Source organism: Lepisosteus platostomus, chromosome 11 (assembly GCF_059453375.1).
Source record: "Lepisosteus platostomus isolate fLepPlt1 chromosome 11, fLepPlt1.hap1, whole genome shotgun sequence".
In the NCBI taxonomy this organism is placed as follows: Eukaryota; Metazoa; Chordata; class Actinopteri; order Semionotiformes; family Lepisosteidae; genus Lepisosteus; species Lepisosteus platostomus.
In genome coordinates, this window is record NC_142621.1 from 1,108,327 (window position 1) to 1,122,572 (window position 14,246).

Consider the following 14,246-nt stretch of genomic DNA (forward strand, 5'->3'; position numbering starts at 1 on the left):
AAATGGGACTTCCTGCAACTTCAGTCGATTAGGGAGTTTAGTGATACAATCGGAGGAGCGGGTCCTTCCCAGCCTGGGGCAGCACGTGAGGTGTTGGGGATCCCAGCGGGAGGCCCACTGTAGCATCCGTGCCCTAACAAATCTTGTTATTTTAATAAAAGAATCCCAAGTCTTTTCCAATGCAACAAGCACGAGTGATATATCTTAATGTTCTAGCGCAAAGCAAATTATAATTATGCTTCGTGACAAAATCTCTGGTTAATCTGTGCAAAATATAAAATTAAATTATAGGTTTCTGTGTACGACAGCGCCTTCCTTTTATGTGTTCTGCCGTGTTTCACAGACTATATCTCTGATGTGAGTATGTCCGCTTGAGAGGTTTGTGATGTTATTAGACCCCATTCTGCGGAAATTAGAGATCTCGGTAACGGCTTCTGCGTTATTAGCCAAGTGAGTCAGGGTTTTGGATCAAAGGAAGGAGGAAACTTAGTTTGCTGAATGTAGAACAAAACTATCTGATCTCCGATTCAGCTCAGCAGAGAAACAGTAATGATGCACTAATTGCAGCAGCTGAAACGTTTCTCATGTCGCTGTGTTTTGGGGTTTGGATCTGTAGCAATCGTTTTGCACTGTTTTATCTGACGCTCCTATTAAAATAAAGCGAAGACTTATCAAAAGAAATCTGCTGTGTGCCCCGAGGGCGTGACGGAGGGGTAGCGCAATCAGCAGTGCCAGAACTAAAGTTGCTTGTTTCGGGTTTGTAGGTGATGTTTAATGATCTGTCTGATCGCTGGTCTTCAAAGTCTTTTCTCATTCAGAGAGCGTCCGGCCCAAGGGATCGAAGTTAAGAACCTACAGCGCATAATTCAAATTTTAAAGAACCCACTTCTTGAAGGAGAAAGAGGGGCACAGTAAAACATCTTCGGGGTGTGGGCAGGTGGCTGCCACAGTCCGCACTGGCGTCATTTATGGACGGCCTCCATCTCGTCTGTGACCTGTGGAGGTCATCTCGCCCTTTAGCCAGTGGATCCAAGGGTCTTATCTAGTTGTTTCTTGGAAGAACCCCGGATATCACTTTTCCACAGCCACAGCAGCTTGGTCCACACTCCCGCAGCCCCTTCTGTGAAAGCTCTTCCACGCGTGCACCCTCGGGTCACGTCTCCCTGCTCCTCCTGGAAGCCGACGTCTCGGCTGCTGTGTGAACTGGTCTGCAGCACCTGCTGCTTGAAGGAAACTGGCCTGTGCTGGCGGTGGTGGAGTAGAGGAGGGGAGTGTTTTTACAAGATGGCTGTGCTGTTGCTGAAATGTACATTTATGCACCAGTTTAGTTGTGTCACTAAAGTACCCGGGTCTTGTGGGATGGAGCCATTTGGAGTTTCAAAGGGTCCCAGAGCCCTGTTCTCCGAGAGGCATTGGGAAGATGAGGGTTTGGGCAAGCGGCTCTTCGGGTCCAAACTATTCCCCTACGGTACACCGGTTCAAGCAGCGCTCTTCCCTCTCATGCAGGCTGTAGTGGCTTAAGCACACCAGAGGACCGCCAGGGACAAAGTGCCTGTTGATGGAACAATCACGCCTAGATCATATCAGAAACCATGTTAACTCAGTCTATTAAAAACATTCGCTCACTGTGAGGAGGGGAGGGAAAGTCTTGGCATGTTAAATCATTGAGCTTTATGCACTGCTTTTAATCCGTGCTTAATTTTGAGAAAGTGCTCAAAGGTTTTATGGTCATGCACCCCGGCATCCACTGCACAGATCCAGTTTTATTAAAGCTGTCTTGTTGGAGGAATTAAATAAGTGTTTCCACGCTGCAGCCTGCCTGTCTGACTTCAACAGTCAGAATGTGAAAAGTTTCTCTTTTTTCTGCCTTAGCTGCTGGTCATTGGTTTACAGTTCATTAGCTTTTCTCTTGAATGGTCTGTGAGTGAGCTGGTGTGTGTAAATAGAAAGCTTCTCTTTTGCAGACGGCGGTGTGGAATTAGGCTGGCTGTGACGTATGTTTCAGAGCCTGTGAGTTGTTCTGCGCTGTCTAGAGCACAGTGCTGGGGCTCTGAATCGGCAGTACCAGTGCTCTGACAATTACAGTATTGCGCAGAGTTTTAGTGATGCTTTTTCTCTCCATCAAAAGAGAAGATTGTGCAGACTGGCGGTTTGGCTGCTTCTCTTCTTCAGGCTACATGTTCCAGGGTGTCCTCTGTTCTTTTCACCTGTACAGCATTTGTTTTTTTCTTTGTTTTCAGTGGTTTCTTGTGAAGACGTCTTAAAGAGCCTGGTTTCTTGGTTTATAATCCTACAAAAGCAGTTTGCCAATATCTGAGTTAGGTAGAGAACATGTTGGTGTCGGTGCACTTTCCTCTTGTGTGGAGTGGCAGTCTTCAGCCACTCCTGACTTTTTCTCCCAGTCAGGACAATTGAAGAGGGGATCAGTGTGACCGGTGGTACTCTATAATTAAAGTGGCCTATCTGATTCACATCAGAGCACTACTGCATAACAACCAGCACCTTAATTCTTATATTGATCCTGCTATCTATGAGCTACTAAAAATCGTGGCCTTCGGCAGCTCATTATTCTGTGTGGAGTGGAATTGCAGTGTACTAGACTAAAGTGTCTCTTTGAGGAGCTGTTTTCATTAGGCGGAGATGCACAGCAGTCTCTTCACCTCTTTTTAATTGCTGGACACCCTAATCCCTTTGCTAGCTGGCACATCAGACCTGTGTTGTTGCTGCTTCTGATTGGATGCCTTGATGAAAACGACTGTCCGGAGTCTTTTCTTGTCGTGTTGTGTGGATCGCTGTGATGCTGTGACCTTTACTGTCCATTCCATCCCTTGACCCATGTAGAATGTAGGTGAAAATAAAACAAAGCAGCATACGCATGTTTATCAGACCGTTAAAAGTGGTTAGGAGTCACTTTAGCATTGTTGTTGTGATTTGGTTTTGTGTGTCGAACCCGCCGGGATGTGACGTGGAAGTCAGGGTGTTTACAGACACACCGGGCAGATACAGGGCAGAAAGGGAGCATCTTGTGTATAAATCACCACAGCTTCCCTTCCTGCCCTGGGTCTGGGGTGTAAACACTTCAGGGCCGCCTGGCTCCTCGTCTTCCACTGATTTCGGATGGGCTGTTTGAAGTTCTGGTTCACTGATGTTCCAGCTGCCAGTGTGTGTGGTGTGTCCGGTTTCTGTCAGATAGTTATCACTTGCAGCAAGGAAAGAAAATTATGCAGTGTAATCATGGAGGATTGAAGTTTTTAGTATATTGACGAAGTTTGAGTGCAGTCTGCTTTGTAAGTGATCACAGACAACTTTGACAGTTTGGAAATGACAACAAGTTAGCGTGCAGTAATTTGATGAAGAAACAGTAATGCTACAATACCATGGCAGTTTTCTCATTAGAGGTATACTCCAAAGTTGCTAATAAGCAAGGGGAAGTTTTTTTTGCCTTTTTCTACGTTGCTATTTACAAAAAATATTTTTTCGGAACAAAGCTGCACTTTGAAAAAGTTTTGCTTTCTTGCTTCTTGTCAAGTGCTGGAGGACGCAGCCAGATTGATCCACAGTTCAAGTTTGTCATTCCAGCCATATACAAGTATACAGAGGAGCGAGATATCGTTCTCCAGGTCTACGGTGTGAACTGCACTACAGACAAGGCACTGACAAGACAATGCTATAGACATTCTACAGGGTACGGGGCACATAATGCAATTTACTTTACAGGATTGTGTAAAGAATACATCAGACAGTGTGCCTGACATTAGGCAAAAAAGAGCTACATTTCCAGATGTGGAGTAGGTGCAATTGGTACCAGGGTGTTGAGGAGCCTGACAGCCCTTGGAAAAAAGCTGCTATGGAGTTTCTTGGAGACTCCATAGACAGACTCCACAGACTGTTTCCCTGCAGTTCCAGGATCAGGCTGTCTTATCATTCATGTAAAAACATTACAGTTATCACTGTGAGCAGGACTGTGGGGCAGCAGCTTATCTTACTGGTCATAAGGTTTAGAATCTCCGGGACCCCCTGAGTGGCACCCCAAATGCCACTCCGTGTGGGTTGCTCATTTTTCTAAGGCTCACTATAGCTCTGAAAATGTCCTCGTGGTGTTTTGGTCAGCGAAGGGTTCTCAGCCCTGCTCCTGATGATATTAGCTGAGAAGACCTAATTATAGGATGAATTTGACCTCTGCAATAGTTCCTCAATGTGCAGGGGGTTGACTTTGAAGTGTTATGTTTTTCATGGCCCAACTTCTGAATAGAACAGCTTGCAAAGGTTTGAGTCAAGCAGTGTGTTGGTTAAGGGTTGAATCTCGAGAGCTTATTTGGAACAAGTACCAGCTGGTGTGGGGGTGTCCAAAACATGATGGGGGAACCCTTGAATTAGTATTTATTTTTTGTATCCTAGTCCATTTCATATAGATGTAAAAGTGTATTTAGAATGGGATGGGTGGCTGTGAAAGTAGAGGCTGTTTTGTGTGTCAGTTGCTTGTTGATGTATATTTTTAGCAAAGACTAAGTTGTAAAATTGGTTTGTTTCACGGGGAGCAGAGGTAGTGCACAGCTGTGATTGTACCAGCCAGCGCCATGCCAATCTCCATCTTACAAGCCCCTAGGCTTGATTCCTAGGTTGCAAAAGAGTAACCAGTTCAGTTCCTATTGCTAGAAGGTACTTTCTTGCCATCTTCTCCTGAAACGTAAAGCCCAGAAGACCATTGGGCAGCTCTTCTCTGTGTTGTTTACTTATTTCTGATGATAGTTCAGTCTCGGGGAATTTCTAAGGGATTACATTGTGGTGTTCAGTCAGGTTACGGATATCCTTCCCTTTTGTCCATAACACCCTGTAACATGCACCGGCTGCAGCTTTCTTCAGACTCTTAGGGTGTGTCTTGTAAGTTCTGAAAACTAAGCCCTCAACAGGCTCTGGAGTTTGTGGGTTGGTTTCTGGGGGGGCTGGTTTGCAAAGCTTGTGATCTCAGATTACAGACAGGTACCTAGACTTAATTGTAATGCGCAAGGAGTGAAGCTGTGAAAGGAAACTGATCCCTTCAGGAGGGATGCAGTCAGCAGGACACCTTGGCTCATTACAGGTAGTTCGTTTCGCAAGTATCAGAGAGCAGGTTGAGCAGGTCTCCTCTGTGGGGCAGGGCTCTCTGGCCGGGGATGGGCTTCAAGCTCGTCAATCATGTGTGACGTTGGAGAGGGGGTTACAGGGTTAGGAAGTGGGTTGAGTTTATGAAAGAAAAGCAGGTTTCAGTCATATTGTAGACTGAGGGTTTAGATGATGTGTCTCAAGGCATTTTCAGTCCTGCCGCAGCTCGGTGACTTTAATTGTTTGCGCACCAAACTGTAGGATTGAATTGTTTTAGAGGATTTACCGTGTTTTTTTCTTGGTTAGCAGGAGACATTTCTAACAGTAGGTTAACAGCTCTGTCACATGGGAATGTTATAGACTGCATGCTAAGGAACAGCAAAAGCAAAAACTGCATATCCTTCTTCCTGTGACTGTTATCCGGCTACAGAGGATTACATGTTTACATGCCCATATTAGGACTGATCTAGGATAAACCAGCGTGGGGCTCCGAGTGGACTCTGAAAGTCGCCAGATTGAGCCTTCGGCCGCAAGTGCTCTTCGGGGAGTTTTTACCATAAAGATAGAAAATCTTGTTCTGCATTCAGTTTAATAACCCTCTTCTTACCTAGAGTGTGTTGCATGGTTTTTTTTATACTCAAGACCTCCATGAACTCCACTACTGAACTATTTGCATTTCTCTTTTACTGCTTTGTTTAAATGCTTTTTTTAATGACCGATAACCTTCCATAACAAGGCACTCTGAACACGTCAGTCTGAAATCTGTTTTCTTCAAGACAACATGTTGAAAAATTGTATTTAATTGGGCTGACATGCATATCACTCTCTGTGCCCTACGATTCCAGTGCCTGGATTTATTTGACTCTGTCTGAGTGACTTTGCCTGCACCCTCATAGAGCAGGAACACATTTTGCTTTCAAAACAGTGTAAGTCAGCAGACTTTGCTGGGGATTCAGTTTTTTTAAAAAACAATTTTTAGAAACTGCTTTTCAAATAGAAACTAAGTTATTCCCACAGGTGACCCTGCTCTCCACCGCAGCACGGGCAAGAGCTCGTGCCTCACGTCTGTGTAGCTGAAGGCCGGGCTGGCTTGCAGGGAACAGGCGCCGTACAATGACATGAGGGTTTGCAGTTATTCAGAGCAAGAGGGCACAGTCCAGCCGTTGGACGGTGTTCAAGCAGAAATGAAGATTACAGCAGCTCTGTGCTGGTGCTGAAGTTTGTTCCTCATGCAGATCTCTTCCGGCATTGTTGTTGCGCTGTAGAAGTTTTTCCCTCCCCCCCGCTGCAGCGTGGGCTCGCCTCCCGGCCGTGTCCCTGGCTGAGAGAGAGCTGGTGTCGCGGGTCGGAGCTGGCGGGCTGCCGTTGGGTCGGAGCTGGAGGGCTGCTGTTGGGTCGGAGCTGGCGGGATGCCGTTGGGTCAGGGCCGGGGGGGCTGCTGTTGGGTCGGAGCTGGCGGGCTGCTGTTGGGTCAGGGCGGGGGGGGCTGCTGTTGGGTCAGGGCCGGGGGGGCTGCTGTGGAGATGAGCTGTGTGCAGCCCAGGGGGCCGCCGGGCAGGCTGGGTTCCTCCTCTCCGTGTTCCCCTGTCCGTGGGGCGGTCCGTATGGCGTGCTGCGTGGGGCCGGCGGGGAGGGGCTCGGGGGTCTGCTGGGGCCCCGAGTGAGAAGCAGTGGAAGCTCAAAGCGGAGGCTAACCCCAGGCAGGGGGGGGGGCGATCTCTTCGGCCTGCGGAGGGCTCTGCTCCCGGAGACGTGAGTGCTGCCGGGAGTCTGCTCCACGTCTGGAAAGGTCCAGAACTGTGGTCCCGGCTCGTAGGCGTCCTCTCCAGGCAGTACTGCAGTACTGGGCCTGTGAGGAAACCGTGAAGCTCTGCGGCGCCGCAGTGGGAGACTAAACCGTGTGGTGGCACATTGTGACCACGTGACACCCTGGCTCGGCCACCTGTTATCTCTGGTGGGAGACCTTAAAGCAGCAGAGCGTCTGGCCGTGCCTGGTGTCTGAGCGAGTCTGCTTTCCCCAGTGTTGCTGGGTGGAGTGGAGAGCTCTCTAATTCCCTCTAAGGAGGGAGGACCGAGGTCAGAGTTTAAAAGTGTTTCTGGCAGAGTTGAGTCATTTTGAAAGCGTTCTCAAATGGAAAATGCTTTGGGGATTGAAAAGGTTTACTTTCGAGTTCTAACTGCCCGGTGAGGTGAGGGTGTTGGGGTTTTTTTACGATCTGGAGACTACTCCCATTAAGTTTTGATTTAAAACGAGACAGTCTTTCAGTATGTGGGCTTTTAGGTAAAATGTTCCAGTCTGCAGGAAGCTGGAACGAGCTGAATTAAACAGTTGATTGTGTTTTTCAAAGTGAACACTCTCTAAGTATTATAGCTGGAAAGTGACCTCTGTTTTACCTGTGAGTCATTCTGCAGCAGGGCTTCTGTCAGGCCATTCCCTGTCGGTACCTTGCACAGCGCTCGCGGTCTCTCTGGGAGCAAGTGGCCTTCGTTAGCAGGTATGTCAATAAGGGAGAGACGTGTTCAGCTGGCTTTGGTCTTTCCTCTTGCTCATGCCTCTGCCAGGGACTTTCTAAGGGCCGTGTGTAGGTCCGACCTGTGTTCTGCACGCCGTGAATGGTTTACCTTCGTAAGGGGTGTGTTTCTTTACCTCATGTGATTAGTGATGGAGCCAGTAGACAGTGAATTGGATTCGTGCACATCTTGTTGTCTGCCTTGACTGCTGGTCCTCATGAGGGTCCGAGTCTGAGCTCGCAGTGTGGCTGTATCCACTCAGCAGCGGGAAGCCTGTTCCTGCTCGGCTACTTGGCAGTCCTGTGCAGGGGCAGGATGGGATACGTCCTGATGGGGGCTCAAGTCCATCGCAGGGCGCGAACTGTTTCTTTTTTTTTTCTCACGCAGCTTGGATGAAAGAAATGAGCTTCTTCCTCATAAGGTTCTATAGTCTTTGTAAGAAACATGCCATATGAGAGAGTTTGCACACAAACAGCGCAAGTTAAAATGGCGACGCCTGTTTGCGTCCACGACTAACAGGAATACACTGTAACCCGAAAGGTTACAAAGTGTGTAATACCTGGACCTTACAGTATCGAAAATGCAGCCTTCAGCCATTTACGTAATTCCATCAGCTCTTTTTTTGTCTTTCATTAATTACTGGGGTTCTTGGCAGTTCAAAGCAAAACACAATACTGACAGTGGTTGTTTCACTGAGTTTAGTGAAGAGGCTCTGCAGGCAGTGCTGAGCCCTGACCTGAATTCACTCTGGCTGGGTGTCACAGACGTGGTCGTGATCGTGTCCCTGGTGCCGCGTGAGATCTGCGCTCGCATCGCCTGACGCCCGGAGCCCCCTGTGTCCCTGGTGCTGAGAGAGGGCTGCGCCGCATGGCCACACCCAGCCCGCCCCCTGGTCTTGCCCAGGAGCGCCTGCTGTGATCGCTCACTGCCCTCTGGCCAGTGTGTCCAGGCAGGTCCGCTGAGACAGGAGGGCTGACGGCGGCTCTGCTCTGTGGGCGTGGCCCTGCCATTACGCAACACGTTCCCTCCCGCGCTTCTTTGTCCAACACAGCATGCAAAGCCATGAGGGTGGTGCAGTTCAGCAGGCAGGCTCCACAGGCGGCTGCTGTCTTTGGTGGAGTTTATTTTAAGGCCCTGCTTCCCCAAGAGTCAGATTAAGTGCTGTACACGCAAACACATTACTTGTCTCTGTCTGCATCAGCATGATCTCATCCAGGGTTAGGATAAGCAGGATTTGTCCTCTCCAAAGTGCTTATCGGCTATACTGATGTGAGGGGGCGTTTGTAAGCGGACAGAGGCTGTGAGGGTTTGATATTGATTTTTGCTTCTCGTGCAGTATGGGGCTGTTTGTGGAGGGGGCCTTCAGTTTCTTCCTGGATCATTGAGGTGTTTCTGGGAGGGAACACAGTGACGAGAGGAATTAGGAACATGCTTGGATTTATTTGTGCAGCCGAAGTTATGGTAAGAAACTGCTGGGCCTGTTTTCTTTCTCCTCTTTCTTTTTTTTTTGCTGACTTGTGAAAGTTTGGACGTGGTTCCTGAAATGTGAAGTATTTTTAACTTTGTCAAAATGTTTTAGAAACAGTTTGAAGACTTCGCAGCAACAGTTGTGCCCTTTACTTACATGAGACTGAAAATAACTTCCAGTTCACCACTGTGTTTTTTTCCTATTTAAGAGGCTCGAGAATTGATGCCTCAGCAGGAGAGCAGGTTTTGGAGAAGTGGAGCTCCTTCAGAGCAGCTGTGTGAGGCTGTTGGGGCTTCGCAGCACAAGTCCACCCCTCCCTGCTGATAGCCGAGCCGTTGCATGCCAAGAGCAGTGTGTGACGGGTGATAATGGATCGCCTGTTGCTAGCGAAGTGCTCTGTAAATGGCTTCTGTGTACGTGAATTAGGGTGAGTTAGGGGTATGTTGAATTTAACTGAAATCCACGTCTTTTAACAATCCAGTGGAAAGCGGAATTTGGTTTTGAAAAGTGCAGCCCTATCAGCTTTTCCTATAGAGTCCTCCCTGATACTGTCAGTGTGTTCTTCTGGGGTCTTCTGTCGATTCTGATATTTTCGTTTACATCATGTGTTGTTTTGCCTTATAATACAATGTTCAGGGATGTTGAGAGATGTTCTTTAGCATTTTAGTATTTCACAGTACATTCTGGTTCAGTAAAGTAGCAGAGCTATAAGTAGCCTACACTAAATGGCAGTACTTTGTTAGTTTCTCAAACTATGGCATTCTACGAAGTACAAATTTTTAAATCAAGGACAGACGTGTTAAAATTAATGGAATCCACATCTTGTTTCATTAGAGGTTAGTCAGCCTGTGTCATGAATGCTGTCAAACTGCAGTGCATACTTCTTAACCTGCGGCTTATCACCCACAGCATGTTGTGCTGTTTTAGAGGAGAAACGTCTTGCTCTCAGGAATGAGGCTTCTCAGTGTTGTCTTGAAATGCAGGCTGTTGTAGCTGCAGTTTGTGTGTTTGAGGTCACATGCTGAGTCTTGCTGTGCTCTACTTACTCAGCAGCATAGCTGAATACTGCTTTGGTAGTTTATCACATGATGCCCTGGGAGACTGCATGTTTATTCTTATGTAAAGTTTATTTCCTAGTTTATAGTCCATGTGTCATGCGCTGAAGGACTCTGCCCAGTCTTCATGATCTTAAACCTAGAGGAATGCCCAAACGAATTTTGGAAATATTGATTTTGTGCCAGCGGCCACGAGGCCTCTCAGTGGTGAACTGTTTGAATCTTAGTAACTGTCACCTGCTGTATATCATCTCATAGTCCTGACCTGGGTTTTTTTTTAGTATGTGTTCATTTCACTAATACCCCTGCATGCAAGAGGAGGCTGGAGGCAGGTGTTCAAGAGTCAGTAAGTTGCATGAATATGGCGAAGCGGAGGTGTTGCCCTTCATGTCTGGCTGTAGCAGCAATGCCTGGCCTCCGGTCTAACCTGTCTGACTCCTCCCCTGCAGGGCGATGCCAGGAGCCACCTCGTCTCGGAGCGGCTCGGGCTGGGCCACAACCTGGACCTGTCTGACACCATGGTGCAGCAGAAGCTGGACGAGATCAAGGACCAGATCAAGAGGGAGATCCGCAAGGAGCTGAAGATCAAAGAGGGGGCGGAGAACCTCCGCAAGGTCACCACGGACAAGAAGAGCCTCGCCTATGTGGACAACATGCTGAAGAAGTCCAACAAGAAGGTGGAGGAGCTGCACCAGGAGCTGCAGGAGCTAAACGCCCACATCGTCGTGAAAGACCCCGAAGAACTGTTAGGTACAGTACTGCTGTCTGGGCCGTAGGGGCTCCACACGCCCTTAACATTAGCATTACAGAGAAGCTGCATGACCCATGAGCCTCCATAATTCAATTTCCTCCTGTGGGCGAAGGGTTTTGGAAGCAGTCCTGTCGGAAGCAGGGTGGAGGGTTTATTTCTGGAGTCCCCTGGGGAGCACCCGGGAGCTCTCCTCGGCTCATGCTGACGCACCAGCCACAGGTGAATCACCCCTTTTGTAAAGCCCTGAATAACCAGTTCAGTCTCCTTCTGTTTTATTTAAACCTCCCGGGCGCTCTGAGGAGCATGCATGTAGCTGGCACATCTCTCATTTCAGCATCCGTGTGTCAGCCCAGTACCCTGCAGAGCTATTTTCCTTACCTTTTCACAGGCCAGCGTTCGGGAAGGCCAGAGGTTAGCTTTTGTAAGCCTTTAAAACGACAATGAAGTGAAAAGATGCATCACAGTTTTAATGCTTAAAGCGCCGTTGTGGTTTTTATTGCAGAGTCAGTATCTGAAAATCCCACACGCTAATTAGACTCCAAGGGGATGTGTTAACGAGAGCTTGAGAGCTTTTATTAATTGTGCAGGGCAGCAGGGAGGAGGTGTGGTGAGGGCTCTTCTCTTCATCGGAATGGTTGTGGGTTCAAGCCACAGTAAGCAAAGTGCTTCGCCTCTGTTGATCCCTAAAGTACCCAGCTGTGTAAATGGGTGACAGTGTATCTGTCAAATAAAATGAGTTACGAGTAATGGCAAAACTGAATACCTGACCAGTATTCAGAAATAGGAGAAAGTCTGAGTGTTTATGGGATGAACGAAAAGACACTGTGTGGAACAGGCCAAGCGCTGAAGTCAATTAGCCAAGCTTACTTTCCTCATTGCTGTTCGTTCAGTAGTGCAGCTTGGGGTGTCCGTGTTCATTTGCCTTCTGCGGGTGATGGGGAGAGATTCGGACCTGTGCGTTTTGAGTGTGGAATTTCCAAAGGCACACGTGTGGTGGGAACTGCAGAATGTTTTCTGCTGCAGGGCTAGACTGAGAACCAGACTGAGAGAGGTGTTATATTTAATGAAAGCAGACAAAGATTGTTCTGCATGTGTTATTTAATGAGCCATGCGTGTGTTCTCGGCACGGCTGCCCGTCTGCAGCCATATATAAATGCGGCGCAAGGTAGCTATTTTCAGCAATTTTCCCAGAGCGAGACTGGGATTAAGGCAGGAAGTAGCTCTAAGTCATGAGGCACAGCTTGTTGATAGAGTTCCTGTGTGGCCGTTGTGGGAGAGAAACAGCTCTGAACTCTCCCTCCAGGCACGTCGTCTTGCTTGCACTTGCGAAGGTTTACTGCATTTTTGCTGTTTTTTTGTACTGTATTTTAAAGCACAGGCATATGGGAAAACTAGGGTTCTGCTGTATTGAACGGGAGAGAATTAACACTCATTGCATTGTGTATTCACACTGAACGGGGGCAGCTGTAATGTCAATAATAAAAAAGGGACTTAATTTCTCCTCCTGAAATAACTCCCTGTTTTCTGGAAATATTTCCAGACGTTAGGTTTGGAAAATGCATCATTACCTTTGTGTGTACTTTAAGTGCTGCTACTGTATCTTGTTACTAAAACAAAGAAATCAAACTTTGTGTATCACACCTTAATACTGCTGAAGGAATAGTGGAAATATAAAATTGAAGCCCAGTTCCATAAACCGTGTCTTCCTGGCCTTCTGTTCTAGAACTACACTGAAATCCTCTTGCTCCAGAAGACTGTTTAGGTTAATGGAAACGTTGGGCTGTCTTGTGGACGTACTGCTTTCTCTTCACAACTGAGAATGCTGGGAAGCGCTTTCAGCGTGTTGCTTTGCCTTAAGCACAGATAAAGCCGCTTGAGCTCTGCTCTGTTTCGGGGGCGTGCACACGCCGTCCTGCTCAAGGGCACCGAGACCCTGCCGGTCACTGTTTTCATGGGAGGTTGCCAGGTTGTGCGAGGCCTGTCGCAGTATCTACAGCACACCGTTAAAACATGAAGAACCGATGGCCAAAAAGAGGAATTATAATGTATATTTTTTTCATTTTTATTTTTAAACTCGAATGCTTACTGAGTTAACAAGTATAGCTTGCAGCCTAGGCTTCTTTAAACAACTCCACGGTCTGTTTTTGTTTTCACTTAATCTGAAGATCCAGAGCAATCTGCGTTACTGGTTATGTAATCTGAACGGGGTGAAGATTGCATCATTTATTGATGATCTATGTTTAAATGATCTTTAAACTGCAGATTTCCCTTTCTATTTTAACACTGTGGCATATGGCAGTTTTACTGCTTTTCAGAGACTGCAGGAGCCCTGTGGAGTCGTTTCCTTTACCCCGCTGGAGTGACTGGTACCTTGTTCTGACCTCACCAGGCAAACAGCGAGCTGCCAGGAGTTGTGATTGCGAAAGAGCCGTGTTGTCTGGGTTCAGTTCCTAGACTAGAAGGAGTCTGCCTGCAGGGAGCCTGCAGCTGGGGAGCCTTTGTTTGTTACAGATCTGACTTGGCTTTCTGGCTCTGCTGCAGGTCTTCATACGCTGGCTGAGTCTGCTTTAGAATGCGGCACTTCGGCTTACGACACCTCCTTCAGATGTTTCAGACTGGGGAGACACCTGCACAGTAACAGTCGCATCTGTAAAACTCTACATATTTAACTCTTTTTTTTAAACATTGCTAGTGCCTTCCTAATATTATAAAATGCAGATTAAGATACTTGATGCTTTTTTTACATCCAGTTAAGCATATGAATTGCCTTCAGTCTGTAGGTGCAGATGACTTTATATCTTACCGTCATGGACACCAAAGAGATTCAGTGAGATGGGGGCAGTTTGTCTGTGTATTAACATTTAACTCTGCCCCCTTTGCACCATAACGGATATAAAGTGTTTCGTACCATTGAGAATGGCTTCATACCGTTAACAACAGCATGTTTCTCCACATTGCACTCCTGCTAAGGACATTTGTAGAGCCTTCAGTGTTCAGTGAAACGGAATCGCATTGAATTCTGGTGCCACAGTGCTCTTCAGTAGTGCCTGAGTCATTGTTGACCTGAGGAATGTTTTAGGTACTGTAATGCAGCAAAAAGCCTTTTGCTTGTGCATGTTGATACTGGCAGTGTTAAAACCAGTCTAATTAGTTTGAAACACTCGGGAAACATGCAGGCTGTTGGATCCACCTGGAAGAACTACACACCATCTTGCCATTTTCAAAGTTCAGGTCAGGCAAGCTTGATATCTAAAGAATCACTATGGCTTTCTTTAGATTGGACAAAACCCATTTCCTGATTCTTCCTCCATTGGAAACGTCTCAGCCTCCTTAATTGCCAGTTTGCGTTGTCAAGTCTCTCGTGCAGGGCCTCCGGTGC

At 47.4% G+C, this 14,246-nt stretch overlaps 1 protein-coding gene across 4 annotated transcripts in view; it reads left to right on the top strand.

Moving 5' to 3' along the window:
* The window catches only part of LOC148651706 (serine/threonine-protein kinase N2-like), a 35,193-nt gene that overhangs the window by 1,067 nt on the left and 19,880 nt on the right, over positions 1-14,246 (top strand). Inside the window, exons 1-2 of one of the 4 annotated variants that reach the window (XM_088597679.1) lie at positions 8,672-9,054; positions 10,566-10,866. In XM_088597679.1, coding sequence (XP_088453805.1) covers positions 9,022-9,054; positions 10,566-10,866 — 334 coding nt within the window. In that variant the 5' untranslated portion in view covers positions 8,672-9,021. Of the gene's footprint in view, positions 1-8,671; positions 9,055-9,465; positions 9,489-10,565; positions 10,867-14,246 lie in introns of those variants that run through there. The other 3 variants (XM_088597681.1, XM_088597682.1, XM_088597680.1) reach the window with 3 other exon arrangements.